Genomic DNA, 25,328 nt, shown 5'->3' with positions numbered 1-25,328 from the left:
CCATAGAAAAATGACACAAAGTGATACAAATGCTTTGTCCCTTGGGTGACAGGAGACATAAAAAACAAGTTAGACTTCTTTAATTACCATGAAAGTGGTCACCAGAACAACTAGGTTCATCTCCCCAGTGAAGGCTCAGACAGTAAAAACTGTTCCCTACACTATCCACAGCTTTATTGTACAGCACTGTGCAATGCATTGGCACTTTACAAAAAAAACAGATAAAGAAAAATAGTTATTAGTAAAATATTTAGGCTAGAAAGTCATTGGTAAATGGTTGCCGGAAACTGGAACACGTGCCTAAGTGTTTCTCTCTCTCTCTCTAATATATATATGTATATATATATATATATATATATATATATATATATATATATATACACACACACACATGTATATATATATATATATATATATATATATATATATACACACACACATGTATATATATATATATATATATATATATATACACACACACACATGTATATATATATATATATATATATATATATATATACACACACACATGTATATATATATATACACACACACATGTATATATATATATATATATATATATATATATATATATATATATATATATATACACACACACACTGTATAATGTGTACATTTATTTTTTACATATTAATACTTACCATTGCAAATCCAGAAAGCAAAGCAGAGGTTCTGCTGGAGGCTTTTAGCTTGGCTCTGCTGAGATAGAGTTTCCTCCAGGACAAGGCCTGCACAGAGTGATGATTGGACGTGACTAGCTCCAGGTAACTGCGTCTCACCCAGTCTCTGTAGTCCATACCTTTGTTCTCCCGCTCAGAGACTGCAGGGGTGGAAGGATCCACCGGGATATTCAGTTCGGTACTCATGGTTGCTTCCCGCTGTAATGACAAAAATAGTTCAAACACATCATGCCACTGCCCAAACATTTGTCTCATGGGAATTACAAGGAACTTGGCATTACCAATCTTTCAGTAATTCAAGTGAAATACCACTCATATCTAATAAATACAGGGAAAACAGAATTGAAAATATATATTCACATAATTTAAAGAGAAAATCTACAGAACTTCATTAAAGAGAATCTGTTATTTTACAGTTTATGGAAAAGTGACAGGTTCTCTTAAAGAACAACACTATTTATTATTATTTACTATTTATTATTTACTAAAGGAAAATCCACTTTGCACTGCAAGTGCACTTGGAATTAAAGTCACTGTAGATCCGAGGGGGATATGCAAGGAAAATAAAAAACAGCATTTTAGCTTGCACATGATTGGATGATAAAATCAGCAGAGCTTCCACTCATTTCAGATCTTCCCCTTAGATTTAGAGCGTCTGCACTTTCAAGTGCACTTGCAGTGCAAAGTGGATTTACCTTTCGTAAATAACCCCCTATGTTTGCTAATACTTGCTTTTACAGTGTTCCTCTGTCACTTAGGTGCTACATTTGAGCCCTTGGGGAATACCCAGTGATTCTGTGTATGGGGAAGCATGTCACCCCCCTCCCCGTTCTCCCAGTATTCAGTTCTCCGGCCTAAGGGCCAACTGCCAACCCTGAACAAGTTAAGAAGGGGAGGGGCTCACTAATCCTGTGCATGCTCTGATACCATCCAACAAAGAGCTTACACAGGGTTTGTACTCCCACCTCCAACAAAGGAACAGGAAGCAACTCTAACCACTTCTCGCCCAAAGACATCATATGACGTCTTTGAATTTCAGTGGGAATATCTGAATGATGCCTGCAGCTACAGGCATCATTCAGATATCCTTGTTTTCAGCCGGCGATTCTGTGCACCATAAGAATGATCATAGCGGGAGTTCCGCCGCTTGATCGTTCTTATAGGCGATGGGAGGGGACATTCCCCCTGTGCCATCGGGGACCCGGAGAAAGAATCGGCCGCCGCTGAATGATGACCATAGAGATTTCCGGTGACCAGACGGTCAACAGTCATCTCTATGACCGTCGGAGGCCCGGGCGCGACGTTATGACGTCACGTCCGGGCCGCGGATGTAAACAAAGCCGCTGGTAAGCATAAGATTGTGGATTTTTTTCCGATCTCATGCTCTCCAGCCTGGAGGAGAGATGTGGAATCTTATTGAACCCTCATTTCTCCGTAAAGAGGACCTGTCACAAACAATTCCTATTACAAGGGATGTTTACAAAATAAAAAATTAAATTAAAAAAATAATAATTTAAAAACGCCCCTGTCCCTGGTAGCTCGCGCTCAGAAGCAAACACACACATAAGTCCCACCCACATATGTAAACGTTGTTCAAACCACACATGTGAGGTATTGTCGCGTGCGTTAAAGTGCAAGCAACAATTCTAGCACTAGACCTCCTCTGTAACTCTAAACATGTAACCTACAAAAAAATGTAAAGCGTTGCCTATGGAGATTTTTAAGTACCGAAGTTTGGTGTCATTCCATGAGTGTGCGCAATTTTAAAGTGTGACATGTCGGGTATCTATTTACTCGGTGTAACATCATCTTTCACATTATACAAAAAAATTGGGCTAACTTTACTGTTTTGTTAATTTTTAAATCATGAAACATTTTTTTTTCCCCCCAAAAAAAAACACGTTTGAAAAATTGTTGTGCAAATACCGTGCGAAATAAAAAGTTGCAATGACCGCCACTTTATTCCCTAGGGTGTCTGCTAAAAAAAAATATATAATGTTTGGGGGTTCGGAGTAATTTTCTAGCGAAAAAAAAAAATGATGATTTTTACATGTAGGAGAGGAGTGCCAGAATAGGCCTGGTATGGAAGTGGTTAAGGAGGTTAGGCTGCAAAACGATAAGTGTCACAGTAATGTTCTGGGATTTGAAATAACAGTGGTTTCTGTGAAATGGAACCGAAGTCACTGAACAAAAGACTGCGAGCACAGGCTATTATTGCAGAAGAGACATGCAATGTCTGCAATGTCTCTTCTACAATAAAATACACCTACCTACCTGCTTGCAGTCTTCTGTGGTATGTAAACTGAGCTGCAAATGCGCAGCTCAGCTTACAAGGCCAGCACGGTCCCCGCGTGCCAGGGTGACTGACTCCTCTGTATGCACAGAAGTTACCTCATCCAGTACCGGCCAATGGAGATGCCCCGAAGACCAGCACCTGGGAGAAAATGCCAAAGCTAGCGAGTCCCCTTAGAGAGGAGGCAGTTTAGTGCCTTTAGTTCCACTTTAAAATGTAAGAAAAGCCTAAATCTAACTATTGTTAAAAATGTTTCCTGCACCTACCTAACCTCTATACGTAAGATGCATGCACTTACCTATTTTTAATCTGCTTTGGTTCGGCCACGTGTTAGCTCTGACTCAGGGAGCACTTAACAACGGCTGGGAATTCTGGGAACTGTGACGTCACCCATAGCCCAGCCATTGTCAGTGCTCCATCCTCTGTCCTGCAGCAGCTGCTCAGTGACACAGGGGAGCCAGAGCTGCAGGATCACATGACTAGACCGGTGCGGACTAAAATAGGTATGTACACATCTTTTTATACAGATTAGGCAGGATAGGTAGGAGGATTTTGTGGGGTGGGGGTTGGTTTGACACTTTTAAGAATAGTTAGGCTTTCTTCCACTTGTATGTACTGTATGCTAGAGCTGCACAATTGATCGTTAAAAAAATCGTGATCTCGATTCAACCCCCTGACGATCTCTATTGCAGAGTTTGCTGATTCTTTCATATAACAAGTGGAGAGACTTATCTGCTCACTCAGCTGTCAAAAGAAAATATCTGAGCAGTCTGCCAAGTTTTTCATGAAACATTGTAATGAACTCTTCCTTCTTAGATCAAAGGGATAAAACTTCTGTGTGTAAAAAAATCCAAGCAGTCTGCTAAGTTTTTAAACAAAGTGTAAATGCAGGAAGTTTAACCACTTAGACACCTTTCACACTGGGGCGGTTTGCAGGCGTTATTGCGCTAAAAATACTGCCTGCAAACCGACCCAAAACAGCCGCTGCTGTTTGTTCAGTGTGAAAGCCCGAGGGCTTTCACACTGAAGTGGTGCGCTGGCAGGAGAAGAAAAAAACTCCTGCAAGCCGCATCTTTGGAGCGGTGAAGGAGCGGTGTATTCACCGCACCTAAACCGCTCCTGCCCATTGAAATCAATAGGGCAGCGCAGCTATACCGCGGCGATACCGCGGCTATAGCCGCGCTATGCGAGCAGTCTTAACCCTTTTTCGTCCGCCAGCGGGGGTTAAAACCGCACCGCTAGCGGCCAAATACAGCCGCAAAAACGACGGTAAAACAGCGCTAAAAATAGCGCTGTTTTACCGCCGACGCCCCCACTGCCCCAGTGTGAAAGGGGCCTAAGTCTACATCTTTTTCTGACACTTGTTTCTTAAGTTAAAATCAATATTTTTTGCTAGAAAATTACTTGGAACCCCCAAACATTATATATATTTTAGCAGAGACCCTACCTAGGGAATAAAATGTCAATTGCTGCAATATTTTATGTCACACTGTATTTGCCCAGCTGTCTTTCAAACGCAATTTTTTGGGAAAAATACACTTCAATGAATAAAAGAAAAAAAAAAAAAAACAGTAAAGTTAGCCCAATTTTTTTGTTTTAATGTGAAAGATGATGTTACGCCACGAGAATCGTGATCTATCTTCTAAGCAAAAAAAAATTGTGATTCTCATGCAGCTCTACTGTATGCTAACTTTCTAGCACTGCCAAGCTAAAGCAACAGTATGCTGTTATGCAGAACAATAGTAATCCCAAACATAAAAAATGTGAAGACTGGAAGAACCACAAGTGTTGTCCATCTTCCCTATAATTTTTCTTCATCATTATTTTCTAGTACATTAAATATTAGCCTTAAATTATAACTTTCCTTTTCATTTGCTTTTGCCAGTCCTCTGTCCTTGCTCTCCTCATTTCTCCTATACCTAGTAAGAAGATCTCTGATCAGCCAGAGAGCTCCTTCAACCTACACCGACTCCAGTGGTTCCTCAGTCATCTTCTTGAATGGGCAGGCTGTGGCATACTACTTCTCATCATAGGCCCCAATGGAGAAGCTGGATCTTTGCAGCCTAAACCATTTCATCTCATTAGCTCAGCAGATGGTCAACATTATTTAGTGTAAAGGTTTCTGCTGTATACACATGATGAAATCTGCACCTTGTACAGCTCTTCACAGCCAAGTTAAAACAAAGTGAAATCAAGTTGGTTACATTGGAAGGACTATATTACCCATAAAGAGAAACCAATGCCCTCAACTTCCCTGTAGTTCATCTCTCTCTGTACATTAAGACCCCTTTAACACTGGGGCAGTTTTCAGGCACTTTAGCGCTGGAAATAGTCTCTGCTAAGCGCCTGAAAACCACCTCCCATTCACTTCAATGGGACTTTTCACACTAGGGCGGTGCACTTGTGGGACGTTCCGAAAAGTCCTGCAAGCAGCATCTTTGGGGTGGTTTGGGAGTGCTGTATTTAGTGCTCCCAAAACGCCCTGCCCATTGGAATGAATGGACAGCGCTTCAGAAGCGCCGCAACACGGGAGTTTTTAACCCCTTCTTTGGGGTTAAAAGCACCTGCTAGCGGCCCAAAAGCGCAGCTTAAACAGCGCTAAAGTGCTGCTAAACTAAGCGGCGCTTTAGCACTAACGTGGCTGCGACCCCAGCGTGAAAGGGGTCTAAAGTTATTCTCTCAGCAGTTTGGTACACCCGCTCATCCCTTCCAGAGCACATGCTGTTTGTTTACATTTGACATCAGAAGACTGGGAAGGCCGCTGAGTCACCACTGAGAGGGGGAGCAGGGTGTGCTGAGCTGTTGAGAGAAAAACTTGAATTCAATGCTTCCGCTGTGAAATTTGAAGAATTGCTCCACAATGACTTGCAGCTACAAGAAGTCAGTGGTATCTTGTTTTAGAGCTCATTTACTGCTTGCTAAGAATATGTAAATACTTCAATGTCCTCTAGTTTACACTCGCAGTTGGGAGGCATTTTTACCATCCCCCTAGCTCTATGGAGGTATACACATGCCATGCATCATATCGTGATGAAGAATTCTCTTCCTGTTGTGTTTCGGGGGCAATACTGCAAGTCCATTGCGACCCATTTAAGTAAATTGGATCTGCGCATGTGTTGATGCAGGCTTTATGGGGTTAAAACAGGCAGTGCGGTGGCATTATGTCAAATGCCCTCTGAAATACAATCCACCACAAATTGTTTTTCTCTTGCTATGGTAGCACTCGAGCAGGCTCGCTCCCAAGCTGGACTCTCTGTCCATTCACACACAGAGCACGGCTCGGCCCCGCCCCTGCTCTTTCCTCATTGGCTCACTGGCTGTGATTAACAGCAGCAGGAGCCAATGGTTCCTGCTGCTGTGTGAGCCAATGAGGAGAAAGTGGCCTGGGAGAGCTTCGGCTCTCATGCACAGTGTAGAATAGTGAATGGACTAAGTATAAGGGGGGCTGGGGAGTTACACCTAAAAGGTCTTGTTAGCTTCATGCATAAGTGCATGAAGCTAAAAAAAACCTTGAGCCTTTAGAACCACTTTACCACTTGCTGACCAGCCGCCGCAGAATGGCACGGCTGGGTGAAACGACGTTATGTTACGTCACTTCGCCCTGTGGGCACTAGGAGCGCGTGCGCACCAGCTGCTCGACCCCGGAGCCAATGCGAGTACCCGGCGGGCGCGATGACCGCCGGGCTCTCGCGATCGCTCGTGACACACCGAGAACCGGGATCTGTGTGTGTAAACACACAGATCCCGGTTCTCTGAGGGGAGAAGAGACTGATCGTGTGTTCAAAGTGTGAATAGCGATCTGTCATCTCCCCTAGACAGACCCACTCCCCCCCTCAGTTAGGACACAGAGAGGGAACACAGTTAACCCCTTGATCGCCTTCTCGTGTTAACCCCTTCCCTGCCAGTGACATTTTTACAGTAATCAGTGCATTTTTATAGCATTGATCGTTGTATAAATGCCAATGGTCCCAAAAATGTGTCAAAAGTGTCTGATGTGTCCGCCATAATGTCGCAGTCCCAATAAAAGAAAAAAAAAAAAAAAAAAAACGCAGATCACCGCCATTACTAGTAAAAAATAAATAAATAAATAATAAAAATGCTATAAATCTATAACCTATTTTGTAGACGCTATAACTTTTGCGCAAACCAATCAATATACACTTATTGCGATTTTTATTATCAAAAATATGTAGAATACATATTGGGCTAAACTCAGAAAAAATTAGCTTTTTTTTAAAAATAAAATGGGGATATTTATTATAGCAAAAAGTACAAAATATTGTGTTTTTTTTCAAAATTGTCGCTTTTTTTGTTTATAGCGCAAAAAATAAAAAAACGCAGAGATGATTAAATACCACCAAAAGAAAGCTCTATTTGTGGGAAAAAAAGGACGTCAATTTTGTTTGGGTGCAGTGCCGCACAACCACACACTTGTCAGTTAGAGCGACGCAGTGCCGAATCGCAAAAAATGGCCTGGTCATTCAGCAGCCAAATCTTCCGGGGCTGAAGCGGTTAAACTCCCAATATTTAGGTCTCAATAACATTAACAGTCACAGCCAAACAGGGACAGTTAGGAGACATGAATATAAAGTTATTTAGAATCCTAGACAAATATATCTCCGTTTCTCCCCCACTATCTGTAAAATATCCATCACCACTACAAAATAAATGTCAGGGGAGCCAGCTCTGTCCTTTATGAGCCCCTGTAGACTGTTCATATTTTTTTAATCTTATCTGACATTGAAAAGCGATATGCGGGTTAAATCACTAAAAGCTCTCCTAAAGAAACTTTCTTACCACATGCAGGAAATGAGGCTATTAAAATTCAAGTCACAGGATTCCGAACTGAGTGTAAAAAAAAAAAAAACAAAAAAAAACCTTATTACAAAGTCTGTACACTCTGATATTCTCTGGGATTCCAGAACATTAAAACCTAAATCAATTTGTAAAGGTTAGTGATTTTTAAGCCAGTCACATGCAACAGCAGGAAAAGTAATTCGAAGATCTGACCTTATCGACTGAACCTGCTGTACACCAGTTCCCAGCTCGGGGTAAACGATCGCTTTATAGGCCCATCTCCTGCTCACTGACCAAATTACAGCATTTATACTGAATGCGTGTTTTGGCTGCCATAAAGTCCTTTTAAGTACCATATTAAAGTGGAAGTAAACTTCCATGCATGACTTTTACCTATAGGTAAGCCTATAATAAGGCTTACCTATAGGTATTGTAAATATCTCCTAAACGTGCGTCGTTTAGGAGATATTTACTGTACATGCAAGCCAGTGACATCACTGGTCCATGCACTCTGAAGGAACAGCCACCCGTGCCATTTCTTCAGAGCCCCGTGCCGTGACAGGGGGCTCCCGTGCCCATGCATGGGAGTGATGTCATCGTGGCTCCAGCCAGTCACAGAGCCGGAGTCCGCGAACACGGAAGTAAGACGGATGAAGATGGAAGCAGCCTCCAGATCTGACATCTCGGCGAGGGGGGCTTAATTTTAAGGTGTGCGATGCGAACTAGCACATTATGCCTGTAAAAAAAAAAAACTGTACAGCGGTTTACAACTGCGTTAAGCTCTGTATTCAAGGATATAGTATAGATGTCTGTGCTGCCACATTTTATAGTAATTTCAACAATACAGTGAAAACCTCGGATTGACAGTAACGCGGTTTACGAGCGTTTCGCAATACGAGCTATTTTTTTCTTTAATCCTGACTCGGTTTGCGAGCGTTGTCTCTCAAGACAAGCAGGATTCAAGACGCTGAGGTGTGCAGTACCGCTTTGGGCCAGAGGTGCGGGGGCGCTGGTGACGCTCGGAGACACTCAAACACTCGGTTCCCAAGTGACTCCGGCGCCCCGCACCTCTGGCCACATGCGGTTATGCATACACCAGCACCCCCGCACCTCTGGTCTCATACAGTACTGCATACACCAGCAGTCACTGTGGAACGAATTATCTGAGTTTCCATTGATTCCTATGGGGAAACTCGCTTTGATATACGAGTGCTTTGGATTATAAGTATTCTTCTGGAACGGATTATGCTCGTAATCCAAGGTACTACTGTAATGCTAATAACTGCAAGGCCACGTATCAGCTCTAAAGCCCCTTTCAGACGGGCGTTCCGATCGGGTCCACATGTCAGTTTTTCCGACAGAACTTATCAGAAAGTCCAGGTGGACAGGCACATGTTAACGGACTTGTGTCTGTTTACACCCACCTACCTCCAGATCCGATCAGGCCCACTAAAAAAAAATCAGAGAGGTCTCCCCTTCCTGCTAATGACCTGGAAGCGACATGTAAAGCTTTACTTCTGGTTGTATGTCCAGGGAAGAAGCTAATAGAGCACATCTTTTAGACCCCTAATGTCTCTTTAAAAAGAACCTGTCAATAAAAAAATCATCACATCAAAAAAAAAAATTAAACCCCCCCCCCCCAAGAAGCTATTGGAGCCCCCTACCCTCCACATACGTGAACATAGATGGACACATCAGTGGTGCCTCTGTACGAAAATGTAAATCGTGATACATATCAACGCTCACCGAGATGAGAGTGATAATTCTAAACCCATCATGGTTAACTCTAAGTTAATGACCTGTAGGGGCTAATAATTTGTCGCTATATGGAAAATATAGGGTACCAAAGTTTGTCACAGCCAATTTTAAGCCTTGACTCCTTTTATATTTTACCAAAAAACTGGGCAACATACTTGTATTGCCGCTTTAACTTTACTGTATTTTTACTGAAATTTTGTGTTTCATAAACCATTGCGCTAATATCATGTGACATAAAAAAATTGGAACTACCATTATTTTATTCTGTAGGGTGTCTGCTTTCAGAAAATATATAATGTTTGGGGGTGACTTTTTAAAAATGTGTGCAAAAAAATGGCTCTGGCAGCAAAAAGATTAAAGGAATTAAGGTCATAAGGTTTTTTTTATCTTATTGCATTTTATGCATTAGGATAAAAAAAAAAAAACTTCTGTGTGTAGCAGCCTCCCAAGCACCCCCTAATACTTACCTGAGCCCCCTCTCTCTCCAGCAATGTCCACGAATGTGTAAGCCGTCCGGGACACTCCTCCTGATTGGCTGAGACACAGTAGCAGCGCCACTGGCTCCCACGGCTGTCAAAGTCAGTCAGCCAATCAGGGGAGAGAGAGGGAGGGGCTGGGTTGGGGCTCCGTGTCTGAATGGATACAGGGAGCTGTGACTTGGCTTCAGTGCCCCCATAGGAAGCCGCTGACTGTGGAAGCACTCGATAGGAGGGAGGGGCAAGGAGCAGTAAAGAGGGACCCAAGAAGAGGAAGATCCGGGCTGCTCGGTGCAAAACCAGCTGCACAGAGGAGGTACGTATAACATGTTTGTTGTTTTTTTAAAACAAGACTTTACGATCACTTTAAGGGCTCTTTCACAAGGGTGTTCCGATCACATTCGTCTGTTTTCATGTGAATCTGAACAGGAGTTTCATGTTAGTCTATAGTCAGGTGGATGTGAGTCTGTCTAGGTCAGAAAAAAAAGGGAAAAGGTCTGCTTCCTTTTCTGTATCTTTTGGGACCTAAACCTGATGGATTGGAGGTAAAGGATATAAAGTGACATCTGTACCATTCGGCTCTGATTCATCAGACTACTGGATCGCTTGTTAATCGCAATGAATGCTGCTTGTGTTAAAGGGCTGTAAGGACACAGCACCACAGTTAGGGGGATCAGGACAAAAAAAAAGGATCTGCTGCTCCAGGTGTGTGTAATACCCCAATTGGGACCTGATAGGAGTGCCATCCCCGGCTCGCCTCCGTAGGATAATTGAAGAACAAAACAATGGCTGCACATCCAGGAGGTTCCAAAAAGCCTTTATTTGAAATCACCGTAGTGACACCAAGGACACCAAAAATGCAGTCACGTAGATGCGTTTCAAACAAACAACTTGTGCTTAATCATTACCGTAACGATTAAGCACAAGTTGTCTGTGTAAAACGCATATACGTGACTGCATTTTTGGTGTCCTTGGTGTCATTACGGTGATTTCAAATAAAGGCTTTTTGGAACCTCTGGATGTGCAGCCATTCTTTTTTTTCTTCAACCACAGTTAGGGGGGCAGTACTACAAGTCAAAATGTATAGTACTTTGGAGCAGCAGGCAAGGTGGCAGCATCAGAGCTTAAGGCCCCTTTGGCATAACTGTTCTGATCAGGTCCGCCTGTCAGTTTTTCAGGCGGACCTGTTTAGACGGTCCATTCACCCCTATGGTCCGGCGGGTGTGGACGGACTTTTCCGTTTACATCCGCCTACCTCCGATACGATCCGCTAAAGACAAACAGAAGGGGATCCGTCTCCCTCCGTCTAGGCAGAATGGAGGGCAGCTGGGTGTAAACAGACAGTGCAATCCATTTACACCTGGCCGCCCATAGAGCTGAGTGGGGTCTGTGTGTGTTCGCCTTGCAGAAACTGACCAGACACGGACCCTGCTGATCAAAACGGAGTCCACCACTACTGAAAGGGGCCTAAAGAATAATGTTACCTCAACATTTTATATTCCGGATATGCTGTACCATGTACAGGGGGTCCCCTAGTTACAAACATCCGACTTACAAACGACTCCTACTTACAAACGGAGGGAGACAACAGGAAGTGAGAGGAAATCTACCCCTAGGAAGGGAAATAAACTCCTGTAAGAGCTAATATGGGGAAAAGGTACCTCCACTGATGCTTTATCACCAAGGCTTGTTTCCACAACACCCCAAAATTTTCAAAATCCAATTGTCATTGGGACAGAAAGTCAGGTGAAATCATCTGAACAGGGGCACAGACAGCAAAACAAATGTTACAGGGGTGATAACCCTTCCCTATGCTATCCAAAAAGCTTAAAAATAGTTTTTTTGGCTGGAGCTACACTTAAAAAAGGTACCTGTTCTGACTTACAAACAGATTCAACTTAAGAACAAACCTACAGTCCCTAACTTGTTTGTAACCCGGGGACCCCCTGTACTTGTTTGAAAAATCATCCTGTTCTCTTTGTATTGGTCTCTTTGTGTGAACAACCTGGTGATCCTGTCAGTCCCTCTGCTTTCCTATTTCAAACTGACCACACCAAGCAGGAGAGCACATACACTTTTTTATGAGTTTTTCAGAAATGCTTTCAGTAAAAAAATAAGAATAAAAAAAAGAGAGAATTCAAAGTGGTTTTATAACAGAAATAACACAGGAAGCAAACATTTCTTCATATGGGGCTCCTAATCCACTTGTCTTGAACTGTATTATAATTCTATCATCTCCCTTTATTTTTTAAAGCGCTGCAAGTACTGTTGGCACTAAATAAATCCTGTATAATAATAATAATCTTTTGCATTAAAAAATATATTGACCTAAAAAGAATAAGCAAAAATGTGACTGACCATAGAGGTGGCTGTTACCCACGATTCATTCCACTGCAATCTTAGCCGAAGTTAGCAAACATTTTCCCGTTCTTGTATGCGGTGATTCGTATTTATTGCTGTTTTTGCCCTCATGAGCACTAAAATAAGAAACAAAGAGTCCCCCATTTTAGAAGCTGGCAGAGTGGAGCTTTAAATGTGTTAGGGCCTATGTGCACAGGCTTTTGCTATTTTTCCCTCCATACATGTCAATAGGAATGCAAAAACAGCTTGAATAAGGTACACTGCTGGTCAGAAGGAGGTCAAATGTAAGTCAGTTATACTTCTAAAGCAGGGGTCTTCACACTTTCTAAGCAAAGGGCTAGTCTATTGTCCTTCAGACTTCAGTGGGATTGGACTGTGGCCAGTGGGAATAGAAAATGCCTCAGGAATGGTCAGTGGGAGTAAAAAAAAACTAAATGGTGCCTGTGGCCAGTAGGAGAAGGAATAGTGACCCATCATTGGTATGAATGGGAGGAACAGTGCCCACTAGTTGGCGTCAGTGGGAGGAATAGTGGCCCATCTTTGGTATCAGTGGGAAGAATACTGCCCCATGTTTGTGTCACAGTGGGAGGAATAGTGTTCTATTATTTATATCAGTGAGCAGAAATATGCCCCATTGTTGGCGTCCGTGCAAGGAACATTGCCCCATTGTTGGTGTCATTAAAAGGAATTATGCACCAATGTTGGTATTTGTGGAAGGAATAATGCCTTATCCTTAGAGTCAGTGGGAGGAACAGGGTCTCATCGTGCCCCAAAAGCTGGATAAAGGCAAGCAAAGGGCTGCATCCGACCCGCACTCCGCAGTTTGGAGACCACTGCTCTAAAGGAGCTTAGGTGGTTATATGTTATACATGTAAAACTGGTGTTTTTTTAGATCACAAGCAGCCCTCTTGCTTCTTTTTTTTGCAACCCTCAGAAGTTCAGGAATTTTAACTGAAAGAGGGCCCAGCTGCTCTTCATTTGACAAAAGCTACACTTCTCTATGTAATTTTGCTGCTCAATACTTCTAGAAATGATTTATAGCCACTTCTCTGGTACAATATCTTGTAAGTTGCAACTGTTGCTTTGATGTCAATTGATAAAGTGCTATAATATTTTTGATGAAATGAAGTACGTGGGGTCCTATAGAGATATAAAGTGGCCCTTTTGAACATTGATTCCACTTTTATTTGAGTCTCACATGATTGCTCAACACTGGTCCATGATCATCCACATGCTGCATGCGCAGTAACAACAGACTAGGTACATGAACAGACTATGTGCCATGTCAAAGAGCAGGCTTAGGCCTCATTTAGGCCTCGTACACACAGTACGAAAATCAGAAGGGAAAAGCCTTAAGACGAGCTGTCTGCGGATTTTCGGATCGTTAGTACGGTGCTTTCGACAGCCGATTTGACTTTTTCATCAGACAAAAGCTGGATGTGCGGCCTATATAATTTTTGTCGGATGTGAACTCAACATCTAATTTTGGGATGGACAGTACAGAAATCATCACACAAAAGTCGAAAGTACAAACACACATGCTCAGAATCAAGGAACGAGTCGGAAGAGTTCGGTCTTGTAAACTAGCGTTCGTAATCTAGAATTAACATTCGTGACGTGGCAGCTGATGAAATGTCGAAATGCAGTGCCCATTCTCATCTTCTTTAACCACTTCAGCACCGGAAGAATATACCCCCTTCCTGACCAGAGTATTTTTTGCGATACGGCACTGCGTCGCTTTAACTGACAATTGCGCGGTCGTGCGACGTTGCACCAAAACAAAATTGACGTCCTTTTTTCCCACAAATAGAGCTTTCGTTTGGTGGTATTTGATCACCTTTTTATTTTTTACACTATAAACAAAAAAAGAGCGAACATTTTGAAAAAAAAAGCAATATTTTTTACTTTTTGCTATAATAAATATCCCCCAAAAATATATAAAAAAACACATTTCTTTCTCAGTTTAGGCCGACATGTATTCTTCTACATGTTTTTGGTACAAAAAAACCCCAAAAAAACGCAATAAGCGTATATTGATTGCTTTGCGCAAAAATTATAGCGTCTACACCTGGAGTATGCTGTCCAGTTCTGGGCACCAGTCCTCAGGAAGGATGTACTGGAAATGGAGCGAGTACAAAGAAGGGCAACAAAGCTAATAAAGGGTCTGGAGGATCTTAGTTATGAGGAAAGGTTGCGAGCACTGAACTTATTCTCTCTGGAGAAGAGACGCTTGAGAGGGGATATGATTTCAATTTACAAATACTGTACTGGTGACCCCACAATAGGGATAAAACTTTTTCGCAGAAGGGAGTTTAACAAGACTCGCGGCCACTCATTAAAATTAGAAGAAAAGAGGCTTAACCTTAAACTACGTAGAGGGTTCTTTACTGTAAGAGCGGCAAGGATGTGGAATTCCCTTCCACAGGCGGTGGTCTCAGCGGGGAGCATTGATAGCTTCAAGAAACTATTAGATAAGCACCTGAATGACCGCAACATACAGGGATATACAATGTAATACTGACATATAATCACACATGGGTTGGACTTGATAGACTTGTGTCTTTTTTCAACCTCACCTACTATGTAACTATGTAACACTGTACAAAATAGGGAATAGATTCATGGCATTTTTATTATTAATTTTTTTTATTAGTAATGGCGGCGACACTTTTGACACATTTTTAGGACCACTGCCATTTATACAGCGATCAGTGCTATAAAAATGCACTCATTACTGTATAAATGACACTGGCTGCGAAGTGGTTAAACAATAGGGGCGATCAAGGGGTTAAGTGTGTCCTAGGGAGTGATTCTAACTGTGGGGAGGATGGGCTACCACTGACATGACAGCGATCACTGCTCCCGATGACAGGGAGCAGTGATCTCTGTCATGTCACTAGGCATAGGCATTTACATAGGATTCTCCCCGTTCTGCCGCTCCGTGACACAATCGCTGGACACCGGCGGACATCGAGTCTGCGGGACTCGCAGGCACGGTCACGGAGAACGCGGCGGCACACACGCACCCACAGTGCCGCGTCTTAAGGGGGACGTACAGGTATGCCCATTTGTGCAGCTGTGCCATTGTGCCGACGTATATCGTCGTGCACTGGTCAGCAAGCGGTTATTGGACTAATAATGAAGCTGCTTTGCTGGTGATACTGATGTAGTTATGCCAAACATATTTTAAAAGGCATTTGTTTGCCTGAAAATCGCGAATCAACGCTCACCAAACTTCTACTAACACGAAATTAGCAGAGGGGGCTCAAAGGGTGGCGCTTGAGAAATGAACTTCCTCTTTATACTCTCATAGTACGTCACTACGTTCGTGTTTGTCAAACGACAATTTGCGCATAGTTAGTATGCTAGACAAAATCCTGCACACGGGCTTTTGACAAAAAGTCGTCCAACAATCTGACCGTGTGTACGAGGCCTTACTCCTGCATTTGGGATGGACTACGATTTCCTTTGGCAGACTAAAGCCTCGTACAAATGGTACGAAAATCAGAAGGGGTTTGTCGTTTGACAGGCTGTACCTTACCGTTAGTACGCTCCTTTCAACAATTGTTTTCCAATTTTCAGCCAACAAATGTTGGATGACAGGCTAGTAAATTTTCGTCAAGCGACAGCTCCACGTCAGATTTTAGAATGGACAGTACACAAATCCATCACACAAAAGTACAAACACGCATGCTCGGAATCAATGCTTACCAAACACGAAATTAGTAGAAGGGGCCCAAAGGGTGGCGCTCAAGAGCTGAAATTCCACGTAGTACGCCACTGCGTTCGTGTTTGCGGCACGACAATTTGTGTACCGTTTGTATGCAAGACAAGTTCCTGGCACACGCCCTTTTGGCAAAAATCAGACGCTCGTTTGTCCAACAATCGTACCGTGTGTACGAGGCCTAAAGCCTCGTGCACACGATCAGATTGTTGGCCAACAAATCGTCAAACTTTTGTCTGAAGGGCGTGTGCCAGGAAATTGTCTTGCATACAAACGGTACACAAATTGTCATGCCGCAAACACGAACGCAGTGGCGTACTACGTGGAATTTCAGCTCTTGAGCGCCACCCTTTGGGCCCCTTCTGCTAATGTCGTGTTTGGGGAGCATTGATTCTGAGCATGCATGTTTGTACTTTGGACTTTTGTGTGACGGACTTGTGTACACACGATACAAAAAGGGCTGTTACTGATTAACCACTTGAGGTCCGGGCCATAGCCGAATGACGGCCACAGAGCGGACCTCAATTTCCGGGAGGCTGTCATGGGACAACCTCCCCTGTGCACGTGCAGGGCGCGCGCTGTGATCGCCGAGTCACGGAGACTCGGATGATCACAGATCTGCCAATGACAGCTAATTACATGATGTAAACAAAAGCTCTGTGATCGGTTTCTTTTTCTCCTCACGCTGACAGCGTGAGGAGGAAAAAAAAGCCGATCACCGGCTTATGTCAAAGGGACATCGGTCCCGAAGAGAGGAAGGAGGCACAATGCCTCATCTGTGCCTGCAAGTGCCATCTGTCATTGCCACCTGCCAGTGCCCACAGTGCCACCTATCAATGCCCACCAGTGGTGCCAATCAGTGCCACCTAGCAGTGCGGCCATCAGTTTAAGCAATCAGTGCCCATCACTGCCACCCATCGGTGGCCATCACTGCCACCCATCAGTGCCCATCACTGCCACCCATTGGTGCCCATCAGTGCCGCCTCATCAGCGTACATTAACGAAGGAGAAAAATTACCTGTTTGCAAAATTTTATAACAAAATATAAAAAAATATAATTTTTAAAAAAAAATTCTATCTTGTTCAATTTTTTTAACAAAAACTAAAAACCGCAGACGTGATCAAATACCATCAAAAGAAATTTGTGGGGAAAAAATGATAAAAATATCATTTGGGTACAGTGTAGCATGTCATTCAAAGTGCGTCAGTGCTAAAAGCTGAAAATTGGTCTGGACAGGAGGGGGGTTTAAGTGCCCAGTAAGCAAGTGGTTAAAATTTTCGTGTTCGATTAATCGATTTTTTTTTAAATCAATTAATCGACTAATTTTGATTAATTATACAGATCCAACTACTTCTAGCTAAATTTAGCACCGTTGTTATAGCAACGGCCGAAGCCAGACATAGCGGGGCATGGCTAGGACGTCACACATCATAAACTCAGCCTCACCGTGCCCATAATCGCAGCCTTACCATGCCCATAATGCAGTCTCACTGTACCCATAATCTCAGACTTACCGTGCCCATAATCGCAGCCTCACTGTTCCCATAATGCAGTCTCACCGTGCCCATAATGTTGTCTCACCGTGCCCATAATCGCAGCCTCGCCGTGCCTATAATGGCAGCCTCGCCGTGCCTATAATCGCAGTCTTACCGTGCCCATAATGCAGTCTCACCGTGCCCATAATCGCAGCCTCACTGTAGTCAGTGCCTGTGCCTGGATTACATAGTCTGCGTGTATCTCCCGCTGTGTGTCTCGGAGCTGAGTGTGAAAACTTTGGCCATGCTGTGACAAAAGTCCCGCCCTCCTCCTAGATCAGCTCGTGTGATAGACAGAACACTGCGTCTATCACACAAGCTGATCTAGGAGGAGAGCGGGACTTTGCTCACAGCCCGGCCAAAGTTTTCACACTCAGCTCGGAGACACACAGCAGGAGATACCCGCTGACTGTGTATGACGTATAGTGGAGGAAGAGGAGGAGGGAGTGGAGCGCTGCGCTGCAACCACAGCTTGGCCCAAAGCGGCCCCAGAGCAGGCAGCCTACCAATCAAAAAAATTAATGATTAATCATTAATTTCCGTAGCCCTAAAAAAATCACAGAAAATTGTAAAGTGTGTATCCAGTTTTAGACTGGCCATACATTATACAATTATCTTGTACAATTTCCTTTAGATTGACCAAAAACATATAATATGAGGTCAAACCTAAACACTTTCAATTTGTATACAATCAGGTAGGCCCTTGCACTACATAGTTGAAGGTAAATCTAAAGGAAATTGAATAAGAAAATTGTATAGTGTATGGCCAGCTTTAGGGGGTTACATGTGAACAGCTGTTTGCATGTAATCTAACTTGCAGCAATTACATGTGTATGATTGACCCTGGACACAAAGTCTGTATGCAGGGTCAGCAAATCACAGGCTGTTCACATGTCCAACTGCCATGAATGGCTGTGGGTGCTGCCAGCCTCTCATTGCTTTGTATGATGCTTCCTGTTCACAGGAGACCCCAATGAATCGCCTACCAGAAATTGTAGTTGGCCCCAAATGTCCCCAAATAATTTATATATAAATTATATATAAAAAAAATATATAGAATTTTGTAGCAGAAAATAGAGATTTTAACTTGTAAGCAACAAATGTCAGAAAAAGGCTTAGTCTTTAAGTGATTAAGCTGACCTCATTTACAGACCCAAGTTCATTCCTTTGATCTAAAAGAAAGAAAGGTTACAATGTTTCTCTTTATCTCCCAGCACTGAGGAATGTTGATAAAAAAAAAAAAAGCCAACAAATGTTTGACAGCTCTGAGCAGAGAACGGCTCTGCACTTGTCACATAGAATTGAGGAAATGTCAGGTTAAGATCGTGAGGGGGGTTGAATCGAGATCGCAATTGTTTAACAATTAATCATGCAGCTCTATAGTACATCCAGCACTTTTTCTGCCCATCAATGTGACAATATTATCACTAGACTCTTTTTTTATAATTTTAACCACTTCACGCCCACGCTATAGCCGAAAGACGTCTACAGCGCGGGCTTACCTTTCCGGGAGGGCATCCGTAGATGTCTTCCCATGATCGCACTGCCAGCGCACTCCCTGCAGTGCGCAAACGGCACGCTCTGTGATCGCTGAGTCCTTTGGACTCAGCTGATCACAGATCGGGGGTAAAGGGCCAATCACAGTGGCCCTTTACTACGTGATCAGCTGTGTCCAGTGACAGCTGATCACGGATGTAAACACAAGCCTGTTATCAGACAAGAAGAGAGCTGATAACTGGCTTGTGTTAAAGGGACATCGGCACTGATTATCAGTGCAGTCCCAACAGTGCCCACCAGTGCTGCCAATTAGTGCTCATCAGTGCTGCCAATCAGTGCCTATCAGTGCCTCCTCATCATCAGTGTCACCTACTGTATTAGTGCCGCCTATCAGGGCCCAGCAGTGTCTATCAGTGCAGCCTATTAGTGCCCATCAGTGCAGCCTCATCAGCGCACATTAGTGAAGGAGAAAAATTACCTCTTTACAAAATTGTATAACAAACTATAATTTTTTTTTTTTTTTTGCTTTTTTAAAGGCTAGTTCATACCACATGCAATCCAGTGTGTTTTTTTTCTGCATCAAAAACACATGGACAGTAAGTTATATGGATTTCAATAACAAAGTTCCCACCAGTACAGTGCGTTCCAGTAGTCAACAAAAGTAGAACATGCTGCATTTTTTTTCTGTAAGGAAATGCACTGGAAAGCAGCAAAACACATCAAAAATGCACCAGAAAGCTTTACAATAACAACAACAACAAAAAAAAAACAAAAAAAGGAAACTTTGGGGAAAAAAAAAAGTGGGGAAAAAATGCACTAAAACGCATTGCAAACACATCAAAAAAGCACCAGAATGCAGAAAAAAACACAGATGCAGAAACGCATCCGGAACACTGAAACAAGCAAAAACAATCATAACAACAATAAGTGTATACAAAAATGATTTTGTAAATGTCTAGATTACTGGACACGAAATAAAGTTGACCCTGCCAAGAGAGGGAATGTAAAGAACAAATATTAGGGTTTGGGTGGCCTAATATGTTTTTTATCCTGAAAAAAATGAATATGTATAACTAGGAGCTTTATACTGGTGTACTTCACTCATTTGTATAGAAGGCCACAGCAGAACATTCATGAGAGCAGCCAAACTATCACAAGTTGATTTGTTCTCCACCTGTCTCCTGATGTTTTTAATGGTGACTCACAGACCAAAGGCAGTCACACAATTCAGTCCTCGGGGTCAGGTGTTTAGATGGCATACATTCTATGCATTAATGTTAAAAAAACTTCTGTGCGGCAGCTGCCCCCCCCCCCCCCCCCGACCCCCCCTCTTTCTTTTACCTGACCCAATCCGATCGAGCAATGTGCACAAACGCAGCGACTCCAGACTCTCCTCCTTGGACAGACTGATAGCAGCAGGAGCCATTAGCGCCTGCTGCTGTCAATCAAATCCAGTGACACGGGAGCGGGGGGGGGGGGGGGGCGAGTCCCACTGTCTGTGTCAATGGACGCAGAAGCGGAACTCGGGAGCGAGCCCGCAAGGGTGCCCCCCAGGGAAAGCGGATTTCTCTGACGGCACCCGATGAAGAGGAGGGGCCTGGAGCGCCGGCGAGGAACCCCAGAAGAAGAGGATCGGGGCTGCTCTATGCAAAACAATTGCACAAAGCAGGTTAGTATAACATGTTTGTTGTTTTTATAAAAAAAAAAACAAAAAAAAAAAACAAACAAACAAACAATCTGTGATTGTCTAGATTCCTGGCTACAAAGAAAGGCAGACCTTGTCTGAGTGGCTTAGATGAGGCTTGATATGTTTTTGTATCTTGAAAAAATGAACATGTATAAAGCAGGAGCTTCATACCGGTGAACTTCACTCATCTATACTGAAGGCCAAAGCATTTATGAGAGCAGCCAAACTGTATCACAAGCTGATTTGTTCAGTCTCCACCTGTCTCCTGTTGTCAGCAGTGATTCACAGACCAAAGCATTTATGAGAGCAGCCAAAGTGTCACAAGCTGGAGAAATATCAGACATCAAAGGTCCATCAAAAGTCCAGTCCATTCACAATGAACTTACTGTAATGGCTGGTAAATATACCACCAACCATTCAGCAGGTTTAGGCCTACATTAGAAAATTTGGAGTAGATGTTGCCTTGGTCTGTATGCGAGTTCAGAATAAAGTGACACCAAGTGGCGGTTCACACAAGTGCAATTTCTCATGCAATTTGAGTCGCACAGAATCGCATGACAAGGAAAATCATTATTTTCAATGGTGCCCGTTCACATTAATGCGATTTTGTGTGTTGGGATTTTGGAAAAGGTGGGAAAATGCTGCTTTGGTGTGATTTGGCTCTATAGAATTTGCAAACCACATCCAAAACCACATCACATAATTGCACTGAAAATCGCATCACAGTATTGTGAACCGAGCCTAAACGATACTTTTAAAATTAGTCCATATCCATCCACTACAAATCCTATTATAGTCCATCTCATGAGTGAGCAAAAGAGGGTGGCTACATCCCTATAGATAATGGGACCATAGAGAATGAATGTAGTCTTCCTCTAACAGGAAGTCAGATTACAGCAGTAAAAAAAAAAGGAATTTGGAGATTTGGAGGAGCTGAGAGCAATAGGAGTGACTTTAAGGCTGGGTTCACATATGAGCACAACAGCAGTCCAGTGCGTCCCCGTTGACTGTTTTAGGTCCGATTTCAGGCCGAATTTTTGGCTGAATTAGGACCTGAAACAGACCAAAAGACGCACAGGGCTCCTGTGCAAATCGCACCAGAGTCGCTGCCGAGGTATGTGAACCGGCTCCACAGAGAGCGAGTTACAATCTCCTGCTGTACGAATTGGATGCAGAAAAATCCGCATCCAATTCTCAATAGTGTGAACCCAGCCTTAAGCGGAGTTCCACCCAATAGTGGAACTTCCGCTTATCTGATTCCTCCCCCCCTCCGGTGCCACATTTGTCAGACCTTGCCGCGGCGAGGTACGTCAGAAAAATAGATCCTGATCCCTTAATCACTTGCTTACTGAGCACCTAAACCCCCCTCCTGCCCAGACCAATTTTCAGCTTTTAGCGCTGTCACTCTTTGAATGACAATTGCGTGGTCATACAACACTGTACACAAATTAAATTTTTATAATTTTTTCCCCACAAATAGAGCTTTCTTTTGGTGGTATTTGATCACCTCTGGGTTTTTTATTTGTTGTTAAACAAATTAAAAAAGACCAAATTTTTTAAAAAAATACAAAAACGTTTTATATTTTGTTAATAAATTTTGCAAACAGGTAATTTTTCTCCTTCATTGATGTACGCTCATGAGGCTACACTGATGGGCACTGATAGGCACCGATAGGCTGCATTGATGGGCACTGATAATGCGGCACTGATGGGCACTAATAGGCAGCACTGGTGGGCACTAATAGGAGGCACTGGTGGGCACTAATAGGTGGCATTGGTGGGCACTGATAGGTGGCATTGGTAGGCACTGATAGATGGCCCTGAAGGGCACTAATAGGTGGCACTGATAGGTGGCACTGGGCACTGATGGGTAGCAGTGATGGGCACTGATGAGTGGCAGTGATGGGCACTGATCGGCACTGGTAGGTAGGGATGAGCCGAACACCCCCCTGTTCGGTTCGCACCAGAACATGCGAACAGGAAAAAAGTTCGTTCGAACATGCGAACACCGTTAAAGTCTATGGGACACGAACATGAATAATCAAAAGTGCTAATTTTAAAGGCTTATATGAAAGTTATTGTCATAAAAAGTGTTTGGGGACCTGGGTCCTGCCCCAGGGGACATGGATCAATGCAAAAAAAGTTTTAAAAACGGCCGTTTTTTCAGGAGCAGTGATTTTAATAATGCTTAAAGTCAAACAATAAAAGTGTAATATCCCTTTAAATTTCGTAGCTGGGGGGTGTCTATAGTATGCCTGTAAAGGGGCGCATGTTTCCTGTGTTTAGAACAGTCTGACAGCAAAATGACATTTTGAAGGAAAAAACTCATTTAAAACTACTCGCGGCTATTGCATTGCCGACAATACACATAGAAGTTCATTGATAAAAACGGCATGGGAATTCCCCAAAGGGGAACCCCGAACCAAAATTAAAAAAAAAAAATGACGTGGGAGTCCTCCTAAATTCCATACCAGGCCCTTCAGGTCTGGTATGGATATTAAGGGGAACCCCGGCCAAAATTAAAAAAAAAAAATGACGTGGGGTTCCCCCTAAATTCCATACCAGACCCTTCAGGTCTGGTATGGATTTTAAGGGGAACCCCGCGCCAAAAAAAAAAAAAAAAAACGGCGTGGGGTCCCCCCAAAAATCCATACCAGACCCTTATCCGAGCACGCAACCTGGCAGGCCGCAGGAAAAGAGGGGGGGACGAGAGTGCGGCCCCCCCTCCCTCCTGAACCGTACCAGGCCACATGCCCTCAACATTGGGAGGGTGCTTTGGGGTAGCCCCCCAAAACACCTTGTCCCCATGTTGATGAGGACAAGGGCCTCATCCCCACAACCCTGGCCGGTGGTTGTGGGGGTCTGCGGGCGGGGGGCTTATCGGAATCTGGAAGCCCCCTTTAACAAGGTGACCCCCAGATCCCGGCCCCCCCCCTGTGTGAAATGGTAAGGGGGTACATAAGTACCCCTACCATTTCACGAAGAAAGTGTCAAAAATGTTAAAAATGACAAGAGACAGTTTTTGACAATTCCTTTATTTAAATGCTTCTTCTTTCTTCTATCTTCCTTCATCTTCTGGTTCTTCTGGTTCTTCTGGCTCTTCTGGTTCTTCCTCCGGCGTTCTCGTCCAGCATCTCCTCCGCGGCGTCTTCTATCTTCTTCTCCTCGGGCCGCTCCGCACCCATGGCATGGGGGGGAGGCTCCCGCTCTTCTCTTCTTCTTTTCTTCTCTTCTTCTCTTCTTCATTTTCTTCTCCGGGCCGCTCCGCAATCCATGCTGGCATGGAGGGAGGCTCCCGCTGTGTGACGGCGCTCCTCGTCTGACAGTTCTTAAATAACGGGGGGGCGGGGCCACCCGGTGACCCCGCCCCCCTCTGACGCACGGTGACTTGACGGGACTTCCCTGTGGCATTCCCCGTGACGTCACAGGGAAGTCCCGTCAAGTCACCGTGCGTCAGAGGGGGGCGGGGTCACCGGGTGGCCCCGCCTACCCCCGTTATTTAAGAACTGTCAGACGAGGAGCGCCGTCACACAGCGGGAGCCTCCCTCCATGCCAGCATGGATTGCGGAGCGGCCCGGAGAAGAAAAGAAGAAAAGAAGAAGAGAAGAAGAGAAGAAAAGAAGAAGAGAAGAGCGGGAGCCTCCCCCCCATGCCATGGGTGCGGAGCGGCCCGAGGAGAAGAAGATAGAAGACGCCGCGGAGGAGATGCTGGACGAGAACGCCGGAGGAAGAACCAGAAGAGCCAGAAGAACCAGAAGAACCAGAAGATGAAGGAAGATAGAAGAAAGAAGAAGCATTTAAATAAAGGAATTGTCAAAAACTGTCTCTTGTCATTTTTAACATTTTTGACACTTTTTTCGTGAAATGGTAGGGGTACTTATGTACTCCCTTACCATTTCACACAGGGGGGGGGCCGGGATCTGGGGGTCACCTTGTTAAAGGGGGCTTCCAGATTCCGATAAGCCCTCCGCCCGCAGACCCCCACAACCACCGGCCAGGGTTGTGGGGATGAGGCCCTTGTCCTCATCAACATGGGGACAAGGTGTTTTGGGGGGCTACCCCAAAGCACCCTCCCAATGTTGAGGGCATGTGGCCTGGTACGGTTCAGGAGGGAGGGGGGGCCGCACTCTCGTCCCCCCCTCTTTTCCTGCGGCCTGCCAGGTTGCGTGCTCGGATAAGGGTCTGGTATGGATTTTTGGGGGACCCCACGCCGTTTTTTTTTTTTTTTTTTGGCGCGGGGTTCCCCTTAAAATCCATACCAGACCTGAAGGGTCTGGTATGGAATTTAGGAGGAACCCCACGTCATTTTTTTTTTAAAATTTTGGCCGGGGTTCCCCTTAATATCCATACCAGACCTGAAGGGCCTGGTATGGAATTTAGGGGGACTCCCACGTCATTTTTTTTTTTTAATTTTGGTTCGGGGTTCCCCTTTGGGGAATTCCCATGCCGTTTTTATCAATGAACTTCTATGTGTATTGTCGGCAATGCAATAGCCGCG

At 44.0% G+C, this 25,328-nt stretch overlaps 1 protein-coding gene across 2 annotated transcripts in view; it reads right to left on the bottom strand.

The window, feature by feature from the left end:
- ORAI2 (ORAI calcium release-activated calcium modulator 2) overlaps nucleotides 1–25,328 on the bottom strand; it is a 92,403-nt gene that overhangs the window by 44,290 nt on the left and 22,785 nt on the right. Inside the window, exons 2-3 of one of the 2 annotated variants that reach the window (XM_073616666.1) lie at nucleotides 12,384–12,502; nucleotides 663–899 (exon numbers count right to left, since the gene is read on the bottom strand). In XM_073616666.1, the coding sequence (XP_073472767.1) occupies nucleotides 663–899; nucleotides 12,384–12,386 (240 nt within the window). In that variant the 5' untranslated portion in view covers nucleotides 12,387–12,502. The remainder of the gene's footprint in view (nucleotides 1–662; nucleotides 900–12,383; nucleotides 12,503–25,328) is intronic. The other variant, XM_073616667.1, reaches the window with a different exon arrangement.

The sequence above is a fragment of the Aquarana catesbeiana genome, linkage group LG02, assembly GCF_042186555.1.
Source record: "Aquarana catesbeiana isolate 2022-GZ linkage group LG02, ASM4218655v1, whole genome shotgun sequence".
In the NCBI taxonomy this organism is placed as follows: domain Eukaryota; kingdom Metazoa; phylum Chordata; class Amphibia; order Anura; family Ranidae; genus Aquarana; species Aquarana catesbeiana.
The sequence above is the reverse complement of the archived record's forward strand: the minus strand, read 5'-3'. Positions and strand labels throughout refer to the sequence as shown.